This window comes from Tenrec ecaudatus, chromosome 9 (assembly GCF_050624435.1).
Source record: "Tenrec ecaudatus isolate mTenEca1 chromosome 9, mTenEca1.hap1, whole genome shotgun sequence".
Lineage (NCBI taxonomy): Eukaryota > Metazoa > Chordata > Mammalia > Afrosoricida > Tenrecidae > Tenrec > Tenrec ecaudatus.
The window spans coordinates 88,479,125-88,499,437 of NC_134538.1; the positions used below are offsets into that span (position 1 = coordinate 88,479,125).

At 40.7% G+C, this 20,313-nt stretch overlaps 1 protein-coding gene and 1 pseudogene across 2 annotated transcripts in view; one reads left to right on the forward strand and one right to left on the reverse strand.

Annotated features, from left to right (window-relative positions):
* The window catches only part of TMEM196 (transmembrane protein 196), a 57,209-nt gene extending 50,687 nt beyond the window's left edge, over positions 1–6,522 (forward strand). For both annotated transcript variants that reach the window (XM_075557584.1, XM_075557585.1), the window contains exons 3-4: positions 1,540–1,794; positions 6,374–6,522. In XM_075557584.1, the coding sequence (XP_075413699.1) occupies positions 1,540–1,794; positions 6,374–6,433 (315 nt within the window). In that variant the 3' untranslated portion in view covers positions 6,434–6,522. The remainder of the gene's footprint in view (positions 1–1,539; positions 1,795–6,373) is intronic.
* Positions 6,523–16,756: 10,234 nt separating this feature from the next.
* Positions 16,757–16,941, reverse strand: LOC142456438 (UDP-N-acetylglucosamine transferase subunit ALG13 pseudogene; annotated as a pseudogene).
* Between the last annotated feature and the right edge of the window lie 3,372 nt (positions 16,942–20,313).

The following is a 20,313-nucleotide window of genomic DNA, read 5'->3' on the forward strand; positions in this document are numbered from 1 at the left end:
ATGTTCAGGACAAAAAAAATGTATCATAGAAGTGGCAGTGAACAAGCTATACTGATGGACAACAGAGGTGCCTGGAGAAGACCCCATGTTCTCCAAGAGAATGGACAAAAACAAACAAACAAACAAAAACACTTAAATTAGTATCACAACACAAAATGTCATGAAAGTCCATAGGAGAGAGTGGACTAGATGACAGACTAAATAAATAAAAATTAGAAAGCTACTGGAATAGTCCATCACGTCTATGAAATATTTAAAGAACATTTGCTACCCAGAAGCACGGCCTTGGCTCTGCAGGAGATTCTATGATATTTTGGTTGAATAAAACCCTCTGGCTCTGTTAAAAGACAGCCACATCAAATCAATGATAGGATCAAAAGCAAAGCTACATTTCCTGTTTCTCCAAAAACACCAACCAAAAATTATCTATGGGACCCCTGCTGTGTATTGTTCAGTGTGAAGTCACAGAGTAACAAAAGATATTACAGCTGGGGATCACAGGAAGCCCTAACTACACACTCACACACACACACACACACACACACAAATTTAGTTAATGTCAAATGTGAGTGATGTACCTAAATTCTCTAAGCTCACGTATCTAGAAAGGTATAAAGATTAAAATCTTGATGGAACTAACGATCATTTAATGAGAAGATAGATAGATTTTATGGGAGAATCTGGGTTTAAAGGGGGAACAAATCTGAGTTCATTACCTAAATATGAGTATTATCTGCTCTCCACTATTTTATTTTTTCTTAACTGAAAGGACCGTTCTACCGCCTCCGGAGACTGTAGCACATAATAACTAGCAAACTGATCAGGCTCCGTAAAGTTCATTCCAAGTGGTCCTGACCCCAGGTAGAGTTGTCTGCGTGGTGGTCTCTGGGAAGCAGCTTGCCAGGTCTTGCTTCCTATAGGCATCTGGGTGGGTACAAACCAACAACCTTTCAATTAACAGCGAAGCCCTTTTCGTGAGTAGTGGAGCACGTACTGAGCGCCCCCTGGAGGTCACTGCAGTTGCCTGCCTCACTATTTTGTACCCTCTAGTGTATCACAATCCAAAGTGACCCGACCCCTGGGGCAAAGCAGAACTGCCCCAGAGGGTTTCCTTCGGCTGAGAATCACCAGTTCTTTTCTCCCACAGACAGCCTGGCGGGTAAGAACCACCCACCTCGGGGCTAGTAGCTGAGTGCTTAACCCTTGCACACCTGGGCTCCGTATGGCAGCACAAGGCTAGTATTGTTTAGGTTTGAATCTACACAGGGGACATGTGTGTACTTCAAAGTCTCCCGAAAGTTTCATAAGACATTTTGTTGATTTCCATAACGACAAGGGTCAACTGCTGAAGCCCTGTGATCTACTCTCTGGCCGGCTAGTCGGAATGGACAAGAGCTGGAGCTGATAGTTCCCCACTCTGTACTCTGTGTAGCAGAGAGCAGAGGCGCAGTCTCCTCACCCATCGCTTCTCATGACCTGCAGTGGGGCGTGCATCTCTGGTCTGCTCGGCTGTAACCCCTTCTCCTTCTGTCTTACCAGATGATCCTGTTCTCGGCCTGCTGCATCTGTGGACTCATCGGAGGCATCCTGAATGTTCAGTTCCTTCGGGCAGTCACCAAGAGAACCTCGTCCCTCTACCCCCTGCACCTCGCCTCCATGTCCCTCGCCTGCATCGGGATTGGGGGCTGCACCCTCTCATCCTGGCTCACTTGTCGGCTAGCCAGCTATGAGCAGAGGAGGATGTTCTCGGAAAGAGAGCATTCGCTGCACCACTCTCATGAAATGGCTGAGAAAGTGAGTTTGTACCTGCCCCCGCACGGCTATCATGTGAGGCAGGCTGCTGTCCACTCCAGATGGGTCAACCCGCTGCTGTAGAGGAGAACTTCAGGAAAGTGATTGTTAGAGAAGCGTGGTCCGTTTGTATGAAGACTAGCATCGTGTGTTTGCTTTTTCTCTACAATTCCTAGGTACACCTATTTACAACAGGTTCCTCATCTATTCAAAAACAGTGTTTATCAAATAGCATGTCATAAAATATTGAATGCCTAATGAATATGGATTTCTATGTATTATACTGAGAGGAAAGACACACAAACAAAAGACACGCTCTACTCAGTAATGCCAGTTTTGAAAATCGGATGAATTCCCTTTTCACTTAACAGTGCCAGGTTTAGAAATCAGATGAATTCCCCTTTTTCGCTCACCCCCTGGACTTGCAAGTAGATGAATTTGATTATGTAAATTGGATCTTCAAGCATAAATGGGGCTTTTTAATAGGAAAACAAAAAGCCTTGCCTATCAGTGCAGATATTGAAGTCCACAGAAAGCTTCATTTAATTCACATTTAAATGGCCAGCATATTTGGATAGCCATGCCTGTACTCTCAGAAGCACTATGTCAAGTAAGAAATCGGCGGCTAAGTGAAAGGGTGGCAGTTCAAACCCACTGGTGACTCTGGGGCAGAGATAGGTCAGTCTCTTCAGTAAAGGTGACGGCCACAGAAACCCCAGGGGGCAGTTCTACTCTGCCCTGTGGAGTCGCTCTCAGTGGGAAATGACTCTGTTCTAACAGGTTTGGGGTTGGTGCTTTGCCTGTATTCTAAACAGTGGCTCTCCTGTAATTGTTTCCTGAACTTCGTTTGAACGGGAAGCTGCAGTCATTACAGAAAAGGCACACGATGACATAGTAAATGCTCCGTGTTCCTACATTCTGCAAACACTTCTCCAGTTCGTTGTTACTGGATCTTTTAAGATAATGATAAAAAAATCCGTAAAATAAACTCACTGAGCTCACATTAGAAGTTGCCGTATGACTGACATGGAAATAAAACCACTTAAACCCAGAGTAGGGGAAAGGTAGCAGGGGTTGCCATACACTTTTTAGAATCTGAGATTGAAGAAAACATATTGATTCTGTGATTTCATGTGTGTCTGATTTCTTACACAAAGTAGACATGCAAATGAGGGGAATGGCTGTGACTCAGTGGTCCCAGGGGAGTAAGTTTACATAGAGTGTTATACCTGTGTCTTGGACAAAGAGTTAAAAGCAGGAATTAGTTAGCATAGCTGCTAAGTTCAAGAAATGGTTTGTTAAGAATAGATGTTTGCTAGATATGTACTTGGATAGTGACACTTTTGTGCTCTATTTTTATACTAGTATGTCATTGGCTTTTGTATATATATTTGTGCAATATTTATTGTATGATTGTTATATTTATATTAGAGATTGAGGGCTATTGAAATAACCGACTTGCCCAGCTGCCCGGTGGTGCCCCCGACACCAGAGTTACCTACAAGGTACGCTGATTTCTAGGGAGTTACCGTTGTGTAATGTGACTTCACGAAAGCCATGATGTCAGCGGATGCTGTGACGTCAGTCCTCAAAGTCTGGCTTTTCCAAGACCTGCTTTGAGGACTTGACATAAGCCCCATGGCAGAGGCTTGCAGCTTAAAAGTTGGTTGAGTATTTCAAATACTCAGCCTGTCAATGTGCATCCAAACACATTTCTGCTTGGATGACTCTTGATTCCTTTATCCGTTGTTACTTTGTGATTCTGATTCAGAGCCATTGTTCACAGGCAGAAGTTTGATGTTCAATAATAGATATGTCCCAAACAAATTGGGTCTCTCTCTCATGTCACAATTGCATGAACAGACAGCCCAAGTTTGACATAATACAGTAAAAACCTAAATAAATAGAAATGTCCTATGGCAAGTTTCTTCTTGTAAATCTACCCAATGTGATCCACGTAGGATTTATTCCCCATAGTCTGGATGGCTGAGTCGCCTTGCTTTGTCTGATCAGCCACGATGGTTGGAAATGTGCAGTCACCGAGCTACGAGGGCCACGGGCAGAAACTATGCCCATTTGCCAACAGCTACACTTGGTCCTTCCCAAATGTACAGAAAATCTTCCTGTTAAATTGGACATGCCTATTTGCAATTAAGCTGAAGAGACTTGTTGATTTTAAAATAACCTCCATCATTATTTTCTATCAGTGATACTATGGTGTCCATTTTAAGATGAAATTACTTAATAAAAGTCATTTTCCAAGATTTTGCCAGTCTTATAAACTTGTAATAAAAGATAAATACAATAGATTAGCTTTTATTTTTGATTTCCCCCATTGCTGTGTGTGTTTGGGTTGTGGGGGGGAGTATGAGTCACTTTTTGAACGCAAGCTTGTTTGAGAAGGAAGGAGGACCCGGGATTCTTTTATAAGACTGTTGGGAAATTGTGCTTTCTCTTCATAGGAGTAAGAAAACGTATCTGAGAAACATTTTTAATAGTTCATATTGGCTATGAAAAGAAATCATTTAGCTCTTTTGACTTTCCATTTAGCTTGCCATCAGGTCAGCTCTTAAATATCCCACTGAAGTTTAACTGTAAGCTTGACCTCAACCCAGTAACCCTGACATCTGTTGAGACCTACTTTCTTCCATTATGTGTGTTTCTAGCAGAGCTGGCCTTTCCATTAGGCTGAAAAGGCTCCAACACTCTGCTTTACTTCCTTTCAGAGCACGCGAGTAGTCTCCTAGCACCTTGCTAAAGGCATCAGTTGCTTTGGGTCGATGTCAACTCAGGCAATCCCAACTAAGTAAGAGTCGAACTGTGTACCAGAGGCTTCTCAACTGCTATTCGGAAAGTAGGTCTTTCTTCTGAGGACCTCTGAGTTGACTTCAACTGCCCAACTGTCGATTTTAACCGAACTTGTTAGCCATTTGTATTATCAGGGATTCGACCACCAGAGAAGAGAAAATGCAATGGATCCCCTAGGAGTAGACAAGCCCCCTGCTCCGACTTTGAGACGGATCACAGTAGTTAACGTTGACAGAGAGATCTTGATGTGGAAGGCGGAAATATTTCTAATATTTTTTTTCCTACCTAAGATCTTCTTAGAATACAGTCTTTCCCACACCTAAAAACAAAGACAGTTTTCAAAATCAGATTTCAAAACTTGGGCAAATCCTCACCTTCAAGCATCCTTCCTCCCATGTAACTTCTAAAACGATCCCAAACCAAAGAAAACATTCTCATTCGATCTCCTTTGTCCTATTGACTTTTTCAAAGAAAGTAAAAACGAAGCATGGACAAGGTTTTTGTTTTTGAAATGAATATTTGGATGCCTCTGAAAAGCTTTGTCAAAGAAAACATATTGTTTTTTAAGTTTCAATTCACCCAAACAGAAGTAAGATGAAAATGGATAGACATGATTTGAGAAAGTAATTTCAATTTGGATTGATCTACACTGTTTTGGTTTGGTTTGCTGGTTTGTTTTTTCTTAAAATTATACAAAACTCACTGACATGCAGTCAATGCCAGCTCACAGTGACCCTAAAGGACAGGGTAGAGTTGCCCATATGTGTTTCTGAGACTCTAAGTCTTTACGCAAATAGAAAGCATGGAGCAGCTGGTGGTTTCGAAGTGCTGACCTTGCAGGAACAGCCCTCTGCGTAACCGTTGCGCCATGAGTACTCCCCCCTTTGTAAACAGGCTTGTCCGATTGTAGGACGGAGCTGTTAATTTATTTTAGATATTTCCCCTAAATATTGCTAATAATTGTGTTAGGACCTCACCTCCCTGTCTATTTTGTAGGGAGAAGTTTACTATCTCAAAAGATACATGCATTCAAAGCATTTAGAGTTGTTCTCCAAGTAAAACACCTTCTATAGTTGCTAACGGAGCTTCTTTTGGTTAGCTCCTCCTTTACTTCACCGCCTTCCCAGGTCGTTTTCCTTAGGAACTTTCTAATAAGACTTGCGCATTTGAATACTTGATCCTTTGAAAAGGATTTCAAAATTTTATTTGGTTTTTAAGTGTGTGAGTCACAGTGTCAGGAAAAACACTCTTCTCCGTGTTGATTTATTAGTGGATTCGTAGATACAAATTGATACGAATGAACGTGTGGCTCCTTTGCTATTCTTAAACCAAAGGCACCGCATTTCCCCCCGAAGACAAATGTAGATTCTAGAACCTATCTGCTGGAACTTTGTTGGCAAGATCCACAGAAGAGCCCATGTGTTAGAACAACTTGGACATTGAACCAATTTCTTCGTCCCAGGCGAGGCTTTCGAAAATAGTGTTGCGGACAGAGGGGAACTCCGGAGTGTAGGGCGATGGCTCGTGGTGAGCAGATGGCACTGTGCTTCGTCCCTAGATCGCCTTGGATCCGATTGCCATGTTAGCATTGTCATGTGCTCACAGATGCCCTGAAACTGCAGTCCTCAAATGCAACACTGTAAATCTTTGTCCTTCCCCGAATATCAGCAACGTTTTTCAATGGCTTGGCATTTCTGTTTGGCGAACCCATCAGCCAAATCATTGTCCCCTTCTGAAAGTGAACTTCAGTTAACACATGTCCTTTTCCTCGCAGGAAGGGACGGACAACATGAGCAATGGAGGACCACCGCTGATGCTGAATGGAAGACTCTAGCCCATGTTTCAGAGCAGGGCGGGGCGTGTGTTTATGAGGCATGGAGATACGAGGAGCCGAAGAAGAGATTCAAACAGTTCTTTCATTTGCTGTCTTCTTTCCCGGACGTCCTTGATTCTTCTTCAATTCGACTCCATTTTTTTGCTCAGCTCTTCTTACCGAGCCAAAAACTTTCCAGAAATGTTCCAGAAGAGTCACTTTAATGGACTTCCTAAGTGCTTCTACAGAAGACATTTCAGGAGACAAAACACAAAAAAAGAAACCCAAACAATGTGGGATGAGTAAAGCAGAAATGAGCTTCCTGTTCTACACAAACAACTATTTGAGCAGCATGAGCAGTAGAGCCGTTATGATGTATTTCGTGAGTTTTTTACAAGTGCAGAGAAAAGCTAAGCTAATAAAACAAATAAGCAAAACCCAACAACTTATTGATGTCTTTGTTTGGAAAGACAGATGGCTTTCAGAATGCCATAATTCATAACCTCTACAATGCCTTGTTGTAAAAACATTGTAATTATTTTCAATTTATGAATGAATTATGTTTCATAATTTATTTGTAAATAAAAAAACCTACACCTTCAAATAGAGAATTTTTTAGACAGAGAAAGAATGCTACTCTGTATAATATTTTTACATTTTTGCACAAGAGTAAAAAGTTGTCAAGAAGTAACATTTAATGAAAATAGACGTGTCTTGATTATATTGTGCAGATTGATCTGCATGTTCATGTATAAGCCTAAGGATGGCATCTGTGTGTGTTCACGTGTGTGTATATACTGTAAATATAGAAAATATATACAGCCTATATTTATAGCCGACATGAATATAAATAGATAGTAGAAAAGACATTGTGATGCTGTGGGGGATTAAAAATTCAATTCCCATGAGATGGGAAAGCTTTTCAATGCCCACGAAATCACATTTTTTAGTTTCTACAAAATGTTTCCAGTTTCCTTTGTAGTATGTCCTTACTATGCTTATCATTGATGTTTTATTTCTGTTGTGTATAAATAGTATAGCTAGTGTTTGTGGAATTGAGTTGTTTGAGTAGCGTAGTATAAAGACTGATTATTTAATTATTTAACTATTTCACTATGAGTATGCTATGGATTGTGACAGCAGTCACTGATATTGATTTGTACACATAAATCTAAATCATATACTTCCACATTTATATAGATATGGCTTATAATTATTTATGATATTTATATTTCAAACCATTACAGCCCAATTAAATTGTCCTAAAGGATGGAGGGGCTACATTTAAATTAAATTACCATGAGCTTTTCTATAATTTAATTATGTGAATTGTGTCTTATTTACTTTACCATTGACCTGGGTCAATAAGGACAGACCCTTTTCAAGAAAACACACCATAGCTGAGGAACTGGAAGAGTTGACTGCAAAAGAAAATGAAAAGATAGGGATTTGTTTATATAGTTACACTTAGTGTTTCCTCTTTTAAATGGAATGTTAAAAAATGAAATTTTCACATAAGCAAGAACACATCATGCTCTTGGCAACCATTATGAGAATATAACTTCTGGCAGCAGATGAAGAAATATTCTACTTTTGAATATATACCTTACTGTAATGTACACTTTCATTTTTATTCCCAAGTGAATTGACTTTTATGTCAGTTTATGTTACTTATTTAACCACAGGAAAATCAGAACCTTTATTATTCCATAGCATGTTATAATTTTCAAAACAAAATATGGACTTGAATTGTGCATATTAATTCACAAAATATTCATTTTAATGCAAACCCAAAGATCTTTTATTGATAAGTGCAAACATCATCTACCTGACTTAAATCACCTAATAAAAGTACCTGGATGTGTCTGTATATCAACAGAAATAACTGGTCTGTGGTTGCCTGGTGTTGTTTTTGAAGTCTCCCAACTCATTTGGATAACTTAATTCACAGTAGATTATGAAAGTTGTTCATTAATGCAAGCCCAGACAAATCAATGTCATCACTCTTCATGTGTACAGCAAGCAAGAATGAAAGTTTTCATGAAAAATCTAAATTGTACAAGGCAGATATTTTGTATACAAATGGTTCTACTGAATTTATGCAAGGATGTAATTCTGTATTGAAAGAATAGCCGCAAATTCTAATGTTAGGTGTCATTTCTGTGTAGACAGGTTTCCACAACAGAATTATATCAATAAGATATTTTAAAGTCTTTTGAAATAATTTATGAAATCAGACATTAATCAGAAATTCAAAGGGCACATAAAGGCATATTTTTACTGTGGTACAGAATGAAGAAGATATTCAGTCATCGCAATTATCCTGGTACTTTGCAGTGTATGTTTAACCAAGTACACAAAGTACACTTTCAATGGAATGACTTCCAAAAATGTCATGTTTACAAGCATCAGTTCTTTAGAGTGATTTAGTTGGAATGAATTGTGATTCTTTTTGAAGTAAAATTGGTGAAATTAGAAAGTCTAGTGCAAGTTCTTGAAAATTTACTTTTCACATTCTACTGAATTACTGGCTATATTTTATTACATTACTACATTACAGTTGTGGTAGGGTCCTACCATTGTGGGAAATATCTGTGATTGGTGCGGCTGTGTTCTGTAGAGTCTCGATATGAAAAGGTATAGTTATTATAAGCCTAAAATAATAACAGTAAAGTCTGCTTGGAAAATTTATAGATGTATAATGATTTATAAGTGGAACAATGGAACACAATATGATAACTCTCCTGACTATGTAATAAAATGGTGTGTTTGGAAATTACATATTGGTATGGATTTTTCCCCTTATTGTGACACAGAAAATAGTTGCTCCCCCAAATCCAATAGATGGTGAAAGCTGGTGGGCTGAGATTGTGGGCGAGGGACTGTTGTCATTACGGAGAAACACGGAGTCACACCTGGAAGACACGGAATTAAGGAGGAGTCACACCTGGAGGATACGTTATTAAGGAGGAGTCGCACCTGGAGGATACGGAATTAAAGGAGGGTGTTTTTTGTGATGGGAAGATGAGAGTGTGTTCAAAGGTAAAGAGGGAATAGACGGAGACAAACAATAAATTGGACATAAAATGAAAATGAGGTCCTTGATGTGACTGGAGGAAATATGATGCAATTCATAGAAGGTGGAATTAGCTATAAGTAATTCTGGGATAAAAGGAACTTCATAAATGAAAATACAATATTCAGTCCATTCTTCTGATTAATTTGAATTTCTCGAAATGGTTAGTTTCATTGTGCAATCTTTCATATGCATTTCAGCCCATTTAGCAATTATAGTCCCCACCAACTGCATGATAGTAGCTCACCTGAGCTATTTTAACAGCAGATATGGCCTCAGAAGAGTCTCATCTGTTTCTGTGGATTGGTAGTGCCGCCTCCCAGTAAGGACCACTGAACAAACACCTGAAAGTGACCAGAGCAGCCAGGGTTCAGACTGGCCACGTGACATACCTGCATGGTTCATGAGAGTAAAGGCTCCTGGCCTAATGTCTACCTGTATTATTGAATACGGTTGATTAGCAACATCTGTCGAAGTATGAATTAATTAACATAGACTCAACTACTCATTTTCTCAGTCAAAGTATCCATGTTCCAAGTGCCTATTGCCACATATGGACAACAGATATAGACTATTTTCATCATCTCAGAAAATCCTATTAAACCGTATGGGTCAAAAGCCTGTACAGAGGAATTACCTACTCATAAGTTCTTCCACAGTCAACTCATATCATTACCATAGGAAAGCACTGAAGAGAGGTAGCAAATGCTCTATTTTCAAAGTTAAAAGTTGCTAACTCTGTTTGCTTTATGGATTAAGCAAAAGTAGCAAAATTGCAGCATCGACCAAACTATAATAAAAGTTAACACAGATTGAAATAAACTTACACTTTGTTGCTTTCTTATTTTAAGGTTTAAAGGTAAAAAACCAAAAACTAGCCACAGGAAGATTTCACTAAATGACTAAATAGTATATGTTTAAGAAGCAGAAACAAGATCTTGCCTGACTGCGCATTTTAAAGAATTCTACTGCAGAGTCACGATGAGAATGTTAAACTGTTCTCCGTTTTATGCACCAACTTAGAGTAAAGGCGGCAGGACTGGACACCTCACATCCAAACTCTGCTTCCAAAGCTTATTCAAAAAACAGGTTTAGAAGCTAATAGGGAGCAGTTTAAGTACTACTTGGTTATAATACTGTTTCCAAGTAAAGATTCAGAACTTGGCATCATTTTACTCTTTTCTTCTTTAAATCATTTTTTTTCTGGAAACATATGTAATGTTTCTTACTCAAAGTGTATGACAACCAGGAAATTCAATTATGCCAAATCCATAAATCACAGGCTGTCAGTTTCTCCTAGTAGAGGCCTAGATCAGAAATTGCTGGAAATGTGGATGCCTCATAAAATTACAGGAATTTTTTTATTCCCTTTGCCAAGAAAACTACAAGGGGAATGTAAAAAAGTTCATGGAAATCTAATCAAAAGAAGAAAATTAAAATATATATAAACTTTATTTCTCAATGTAAGCTCCATCAAGGTCAAGATTTTTTTTTTTTTTGTAAGCAAAGATCCTAGCTACTTACTTTGTCCCAAAGAAAGGATCATCCTGTGGATCTCATCATGCCAGCACAGTCTTTTTCATAGTTTAAACTGATGAAAATTGGGTGCTCTTTAAACAGATATATAAATTTTAAGATTAGAATACAAAAAGAAGTCAGGAGGAGCCAAATCAGAGATGTAGGGTCAAGGCCCAATGAGTCTCCAAGGAAACTCTTGCAAATTGCCTGTGCTTGATGAGAGAAATGAGCAGGTGTGTTGCTATGGAGAAGAGCGCACTGGTGAAGTTTTCCCACAGTATTTTTCTGCTAAAGCTTTGGGTATAACCTTTGCAAAAGGCTCTCATAAGAAGCAGATGTTATTGTTCTTTGGTTCTACACGAACTCTACAAGCAAAATGCTGTGAGCACCCCGCAAGAGCGATGAATGGTGTGTTCTGCTTTTGCTAAAGACTGAACCTCTTTTGGTGGCCATTGCTTTCAATCCGCTTCATCTTCAGGATAGTGCTGGGAAAAACATGTCCCATCCCCTATCACAATTCTTTTAGAAAATGATTCCGATCTTGACCCCACACGTTTAAAAGTTACCTTGAAAACTTTGCTCTTGTTTGTAGGTGACATGGGCACAATGGTTTTGGTCCCTGTGAAGCATTGCTAAACTTTAATTTTTCAGTCAGAACTGTATAAATGGAAATGCCTGAGATGTCTATGGTGTTGACTCTCGTTTCTGCTGTTAATCGTCAGTCCTTTCTAAACTGATGTGGATGGATTATCTCCCAATGCAAGCTTCATCTTCAACATCATCTCACCCCATCTTAGCATGAGTAATTAATTCATTAGCTCTTGATTGGGAGGGGGTGGAGTTGTGAGAGCATCAATAATGCCACCATTCTTTCCCCCGAGCTTCACCATAAATTTGAAACTTGTTTTTGTTTCAATTTTAGCAGAATTCATCTTTTTCTGATAGGATCTCAAATCAAATGGATTCTTATCCTTAGTGCCTTGAACTAAGTCTTATTCAGGCAGTTATAACAAGCTATAATGTGTCTGATTGGGTACAAAAATATTTTTATATCTAAGCTTACCGTATATACTCTAATATAAGCCGACCTGAGTATAAGCCGAGGTACCTAATTATTACCTGGGAAACCAGTAAAACTGATTGACTCAAGAATAAGCCTAGGGTGGGAAATGCAGGATGTGAATTAACACAGAGACCAGAGGGGAGAGATGGAGCGCAGCCACAGACACATCCTTACCAGTTCAGCTGCCGTCGTAAGTGAATCACTACAGGTGCTTCTGCTAATTAGAGCTGTCCATGTCATAGGACGGCTCTGATTGGTTAGATGTGAGTAAACAACATTCAAGGCCTTACAGTGTCAGCGGGGCTTTGAGTGAACAGCAGAGGAACGGCAATAACCCGCGAGATGTTACACCTAGCTGGGGAAACACTGACCCATGTATAAGCCGAACCCCAGTTTTCAGCACACTTTTTGTGCTGAAAAACTAGGCTTATACACGAGTATATACAGGTTTTTCATAATATGCATTTTTTCCATATTTTTGGAAGATCCTCTTGTATTTACTATATAGCGTAATCTTTGACTAAACATGCCTTAAATACAAGCTGAAGAAAAATAAGTGTTTAAAACAATCCATTACTGACAAGATTGCCTGTATTTTCTGGTTTCTGAAATTTTCCACCATGTACAGGAAGCCTTTCTCTTACTGGTCTTCCCTCATGAACACCCAGTGAGCATTCCTTCTCTGGCAGGTTTCTGTTTGCCATACATCATTGCCCATTTTTGCAGCTTTTACTACCTTTCAACATTGTAACACCTCCGGATTATGCATATCATTCCCTGCATGATACAAACAGGGTGCCCAGGTCTGTGATTTAAAACATTAGCTCCCACTTGGAGGCATCTTGAAAGAAAGCCCTGGAAATCTGCTTGCATAAAGATCACAGCCAAGAAAAGCCCTACCAAGCAGTTCTGCTCCATAGCACACAACACCGGGTCACCATGACTTGAGATCGACTTGGCTGCCACAAGGGTTTGTATGGTTTGCTGTTGTTCCGTTAGTATCCACGTCAACTAAATACCGTGAAAACGAGACTCATTTTCGGCAGAGCACATTCATTTTGCTGGATATCGAAGGAACTGGAAGCATTCCATCAGCCCTTACCTTGGCAAGGGATTGCTGATTTCAAAGTGTTATGTATTCATTCACAGCCAACAGGTCCTCTTTAAGCACTCAGTACACTATAAATGCTTTCCTTTGCCCTAAATGCACTGTTAGTAAAAAATGACTCAACAACAGATTGGCCCACGCTAGAACCTGGCTGAGATTTTATATATCAAAACCTAAAATCTTGTCAGAGTCACATGAAGTACCTTGGTCACAAGGTATCAGATCTCATGACCGCTCTTCCCTACTAACCCAGCAGGATATTAATCTTCACTTAGTCACCAGGCAGAGCTTCTCAAACGTCGTCCATGTGTCCCTCGGGGAGAACTAAAGTAGCAGTCCTGTGTCCAGGGAGGTCACTGCTGGGGCAGACAAGCTACAGAATGTTTTGTGAATGGCTCTACTTGCCCACATTGTGTGGCTCTGGACTCTGAACTAAAAGCCAGCCAATACCTGTCAAAATGCTGAAGGTTTCCTGTGGAGACAGCTGTTCCAATGTCTGTTTCAGCGCCCACTACTCTCATCACTAGCCAACAAGCCTTCTGAGAGCTGAACCTCTCCATCTGCGTTAGTCTGGGTACTTTAGAGAAACAAATGCACAGAAACTCATAGACAAGAGAGAGTCTTATATAAAGGGTAAGTGCACATCAAGAACACATCCCAACCCAGTGCTGTCCAAACCCACAAGTCCAACATTAACCCATTTACCCATATGTCTGACACCAATTCACAAAGTCCTCCATCTCACAAAGCACACACCATGATGCCAACTGCAGGAGGAAAGCTGAGTCAGTGAACGTGTAAGCATCTCAGCGCTGGCAGGGGTCTCCACACGGGTGCTCCTGCACCCAGGACTGCATCAGGATAGGCCCATGTGTCTTCTCCTTGGGGGTGTCTACAGAAAGTGAGCCTTGCCACCTGAAGCAGGGCACTGGCTAAAGCAGCTACACCCTGGTCTGACCATTACAAAGCAAGAGACCCAAGAACTAGAAAGGCAAGGCTCATGGAGCCATTTATCTCTCTGCCCTTCAATTAACCCCACATGTGTTTATCGACCAGGTTGGCACAATAAACTTTAACCATATCACCATCTTTTTGCCTTCTAAGTATATTAGTTCATGTATATAAATTTCAGAAACGGGCAGAAATAAGAGAGTTCTACATCCTCTTTAATAATAATCATTGTGAAGAGAATGTTAAATGTGCAACTCATAATATAGTGGGTACTGAATCCTGGTGATATTAGCCTATTTATCTTTACCAACCCAAAGAAAGATGCTGGAGCAGTTGAACGATAACCATTGACCAAACACCACCACATGCATTTGCTCCTCAATTCTCATCATTCTCCAGTGAGGTCCTGTATAGTATTCTACCCTCACAGAGACTGGGCATTCTTGCCCAGAGTTAATGCCCAGTCACTGACAGGTATGGGTTGAAAACAGGCTGGGTAACTGCACCACAACTCCGTGCAACCTCCCATGAAGCTGTGTGCCTCCTGGCACCTAGAGAGGCAGTTTGGTAAACATATCAGGCACACTGAAAACCAACACCAGCTTTGAAGATGAATGTAACCACTCCGCTGTTAAATGGCCTTGAACGCAACTTAAAGTTTATGCACTCCTGTCCCCTTGTTACCCCAAACGGTGATATGCCTTTTAGAAGTATTTGGGGATGTGAATGGTAAGTGCGGATTGCCTGGCACATGGCCACTACTCAGTAAGCAGCGCCGCACTGTGCGTCAGCATCCGTGACACAGCTTCTCGATTTAGCATCGTTTGCTTAACCTGAGAAAGGCAAAGAGGAGTAAAACGCAACATTTCACCTCAAAGACGAGGGATCGCTTTTGGCCTCCACTCAATCTTAAAGTCATTCAGCCAAATCACAGAACCTATCTATGAGGGATACCCCCCTCCACTAAAATGGACTTTTTTCACAACTATATATTCATTTCTTTTTCTTTCTTTTTTTTAAACTGGTAGAAGTCACCCATATTTTATTTTTTCTTTTCAAATCAGCAGAGCTTTGAAATCGGGCAACATTATTCTCCCACGTACATTTCAGAGGGAAACTGAGCACACCGCCCCATGCTACGCTTCAGCATAAAAGTACTTTCTCCAAGTATGATGAAAAATTGCCCCCGTGATATTTTTCTTTGTGGAATTATTAAGCCTATAAGAAGGGAGCTTCAAAAGCTCTGAGAAAAATCCCTCAAATATTTTAAAAATCATTTCCTTGGGGGCTCGTACAACTCATCACAATCCATACGTCCATCCATCGTGTCAAGCACATTTGTACATTTGCAGCCATCATCATTCTCAAACATTTGCTTTCTACTTGAGTTCTTGGTATCAGCACCTCATTCCCCCCCCCCTCCTTCCAACTCCCTCTCCCTCATGAACCCTTGATAATTTATAAATTATTATTATTTTGTCATATTTTACACTGTCCGACATCTCCCTTTTACTGTTGTCCATCCCCTAGGTAGGGGGTTATTTGTAGATCCTTATAATCCGTTCTTCCTTTCTACCTCACCTTCCTTGTACCCTCTAGTATCACCACTCTCACCACTGGTCCTGAAGGGATCATCTGCCCTGGATTCCCTGTGTTTCCAGTTCCCTTCTGTACCGGTGTACATCCTCTGGTCTAGCCGGATTTGTAAGGTAGAATTGGGATCATGATAGTGAGGGGGAGGACACATTTAGGAACTAGAGGAAAGTTGTATGTTTCATCATTGCTACCCTGCACCCTGACTGGCTCATCTCCACCCCATGGCCCATCTGTAAGGGGGTGTCCAGTAGCCTACAGATGGGCTTTGGGTCTCCACTCTGCACTCCCCCTCATTTACAATGATATGATTTTTTTGTTCATTGATGCCTGCTACCCAATTCCTTCGACACCTTGTGGTCACACAGGCTGGTGTGCATCTTCCATGTGGGTTTTGTTGCTTCTGAGCTAGATGGCCACTTGTTTATCTTCAAGTCTTCATGACCCCGGATGCCACATTTTTGATAGCCGGGCACCATCAGCTTTCTTCACCACCACGCCCAAATCTTTTGATTCCCATTTTCAGAGAACTTTTTGAAGTCCTTTCATATTTCTCAGAGCATAATCTTATCACTCTTTGTGTCTCTTTGATATTCAATACCTTGGACTATGATGCCAATTCATATAATAAAGTTTTTTTAGTTTGATAATGTTTCATTTTTTTTATTCTAGTATAAAACCAGACTGAGTACACTTATAGTTCCTGCCAAGCACTTCATCTTAAGACGTTTTCAAATCTCATTCATTTTTTTCATGATTCCAAATGCACTTGGGAAAAGACATGTGGATTTACACTGCATGTCTGTTTTATCCTAAATACTAAGGTTAAGGAACATCTGGCAAGTTTACTAAATTGCCAATAGAATTTTAACCCAAATACAAATATTCACAACATAAAATTTTCTATGCATTTTACAGGTGTAGTTAGTTGGCTACTTTATATTATTCTGAAAATGTATATACTATACTACATTTGCTTAATCAATTCCTATAGTTTGCATTTGGGGGTATTTTTAAGTGTTGTGCATTTAGTTTTTATTTTTGAAATCCAACAACTTTATCAAAAAATTCAGAAAATGTTTCTGGCTGCCCAGGGGAATAACATTTCCGTGTTGATAAGTCCACTGACTGCAACAGCCAGGAAGCATGCTGCAGGTACAGTAGAAGAGTTGTCCCTCTTTGTGCAACTGCTTTGCCAATTCCAGCTGATGATTGTTCATCAACTGTTCATTTATAACAAATATAAGTGGCTTTCCTTTCTCCAGACTCTCCGAACGGCTTCCTGCACCTGCATGACTGATGACAAGATCTGCCCTTTGGAGGCTGTCTTGTAAGGACTTCTTGTACCTGCACATGACCAGAGTCAAGGACTCTTTCCTGAATGCTTCCAGCAACAGGCTTCCTCGCCTGATCTGCAGTCTTATTTCTCTTTTTTAAAAAAATAAACGTATCACCTTCAAAGCACTCTCCATTCCACTTAATACAGTTGTCAAATCTGTAATTCTATTCTTGGAAAAAATTTTCAAACTCATCTGGTTGGATAGCTGAAAACACCTCTCTTGGTTTGTTTTTTTCTTTACTTCTTCTACACCATCAAACCACGGTCCTTTCATGTCTCTCCTCATTCACAGAAACACAGAGAAGTCGCACGGAGCAAGGTCAGAAGCATGGGGCAACAGCATGAGTCAGAAGCATGGGGCAACAGAGGCATGTTGTTTTTTGCCAAAACTGGTGCACTGAGATGGCTGTGTGATCAGGTGCATTGTTATGGTGGAAAAACCAGTCCCCTGTCTGCCACAAATCAGGCCCTTTTTGTCACACACTGTTAGGCTATCTTTTCAGAACCTCTAAGTAGAAAGCTTGATTAACACCTTCCCTGGTGGACCAAAAATCCAAATGCACTACAAGTTGACACTTCTGTCCATTTGGGAAGTTGACGGACGTCCAAATGTGGTTTGTCATAAGTCGACATTTCACCTTTTTTTGTAGTAATTAATTCCTTTAATCATTGTGGTACATTTGGAATTTAAAGTAGGTGAAATTCCATTTGTTGTTAAGAGAATATAAGGATATAAGAGAATATAAGGATTTAAGAAAATTTGAGATCCAAAAGAACAATTTATATGGAAACCTGTAAAAAATGAATTGAAAAATTCATTCATAAAAAGTATTACAATTGCATCAATTTAATGTACATATTCTTAGTATTCCAAAAGATCATAAGCAAGTCTAACCATCATCATAAGTTATTTCTCTGTGAACTCTTTTTACATAAGATAAATGTGAGCGGGTTTCAAAAATAACCACAAAAGAAAATAAATCAACTTAGGAAGTTAAATATATGGTGCAAGAAAAAGGCTAGTGACTGTATGAGCCCTGACCGTAAACCCGGGATATCTACATTTACTTGCTTTCTAAGATCAATGTGGAAGTTAACTGAAACTCTCTGAATCGAGCTGATTATACTTAGCTATCCTCACTGCTCCCTGTCAAATACTTGAATGACGAACTGCAAATGCACTGGAACAGGTGGCATGGGATAGGAGCCTCCAGAGACATTTCACCTTTTTTGAAACAAAAAACCACTCGAGTGTTCTCCTAGCACTCTCTTTGGAAGCTGTGTTCAACATCACAACAGTTTCTGTGGCATTTTCCCAAGCAGGAAACAAAAATCTACAGCCTCATGCTGTTCTCTTAAATCAGTTATCAGGGAAAATGAAAACAAAAACAAAAATGAGGTTTGAGTGAAACTTCTTTTTCGAAAAAATTCACTGTGGCCAGAGAGAACCCTCCCAAGCAACGCCACTGGGTGCACTAACTCAGAGGGAGTTGCTGAATGCTCACCCAGTGGGGAACATGTAGACTCTGAAAGCTCCGCTCTTCCCAGAGCAAGTCCAGGTTTTTTGGTACCCTGTCGTAATATAGAAATGTCGGCTCATGAAGCAAGCCACAGCACCATCCCATAGGAACCATTGGCTCATCCCAAATCCAGCATCAGGTTCTGTGAGCCCACTTAAGGGCCCCACATTTGACCCTGAGACTTCATTTGTCCAGCCTTGCCAGCTACCCGCCCTTACTTGATTCGAGGCATGTGGGCTTGTTTAACAGGATCCCCACTCCTGGGCCAGTCAGGGAAATTTTCTCCGGCCACGGAGCCAGCAGTAGTTTGTGCTGTTGATTATGGAAACAGGCACAGGCTCAAATCAAGAAGACAAATTCCAAAGAAGAGAGTCAGGAAACTAAAGAGAAAAGTTGGCTTCCGTATTCTTCAACTAGAAGCAGCTCAGAACACCCATGAGTTCCCTAAAGAGAGGCAGGGAGCTAGGAGTGAGGAACTCAGGCAACCTCATGTCTCCCTTTGCCTTGGACAAAAGAGGTGGACCAGCGAGCCCCAGAAAAAAACATTCTTCTGTGAATGAAATGCTGCCCTTCAATGTCAGCTACATCTCTCTTTGTATACCCTGGTGTTTTCTTTTCTTCTTCGTTCAGTCCCTAGTTCTACCTACTCAACTGTACCGAGGGACATCAGAGAGAGGAGATCTATTCAGGTCAAAGCCAGTACCATCAGGGTCACACTGTAAAAGGACAAGCAAACGGAGTGGGAAGCCAAGAGTCACAGCCCAAACATCCGGAGACAGTAACACTCAGAGGAGACCTACTTGTTCCCACTGAGTGGATTCGTGCTCAACGTCCAATGTCCCTGTAGGGTTGGTTCTCATGGGTGTCAATCTTGACAGAGGCAGACTACCAAACAGAGGCAGACTGCCAAATCATGCTCCCCAAACCACGGGTGGGATTGAACCACCAACACTCTGATGTCCACCCCCCCCCCCAGTCCTCTAACTCAAAAGGATAAGAAAACAAATGTGTTGCCTTTTTGTGGATTCGGACTCTTGGGTGGGGGTGGGGGGGGAACTCATGTGTTACAATGTAGAACTGCTTCTTAGCTTGTTTCTCAACAGTATTCTTTAAACCCCAAACCCAACAAATTTTAAATTGTGAATTAGGTGGGAGTTGTACATTTCAGGTCAACAGATTTTGTATTCAAGGTTGAACTATTTATCACCACCACCCCACCCCGCCCCCGCCAATAGATGACCTTACCCGCTCTTTTGATTTTGCTTCTCCTTCGAGTGAATTGATATCTTTTCCTTCACCCAAGTTCATGCGTGCCGACCCTAGTCTAGATGATCGTCTCGTCTCCCCCTCCAGCCTTGTGTCTGTTCCTGTCGGTCTGAAATCTTTGACTGAACAGACCACTAGGACCTTCTTCTGTGGCACTACTCAGTGGGATCCCCATTTTCATGCAAAATGTGCCTTTACAGTTTTTGTTTTTTCCTAAGGAAAAAACATGTCTTTACCAAGAAATGTTTGTCACAGTAAAATTCTACTGAGACACTGTGGCAGTCCCTCATTGTGGGGAGATTTTCAGTCTGCATTCTGCCACTGGATGACAGGTCAGTACTTCATTGTGATCATGCCCAGGAGAATTGGGAGTGCCCTGAGGTTGAGGGGAGGAACTGAGCCTGCGACAAGCCATTAGTGTGCATCTTGCCGGGTTCAGATAAACTTACTCTAAATCGAAAGTGAAT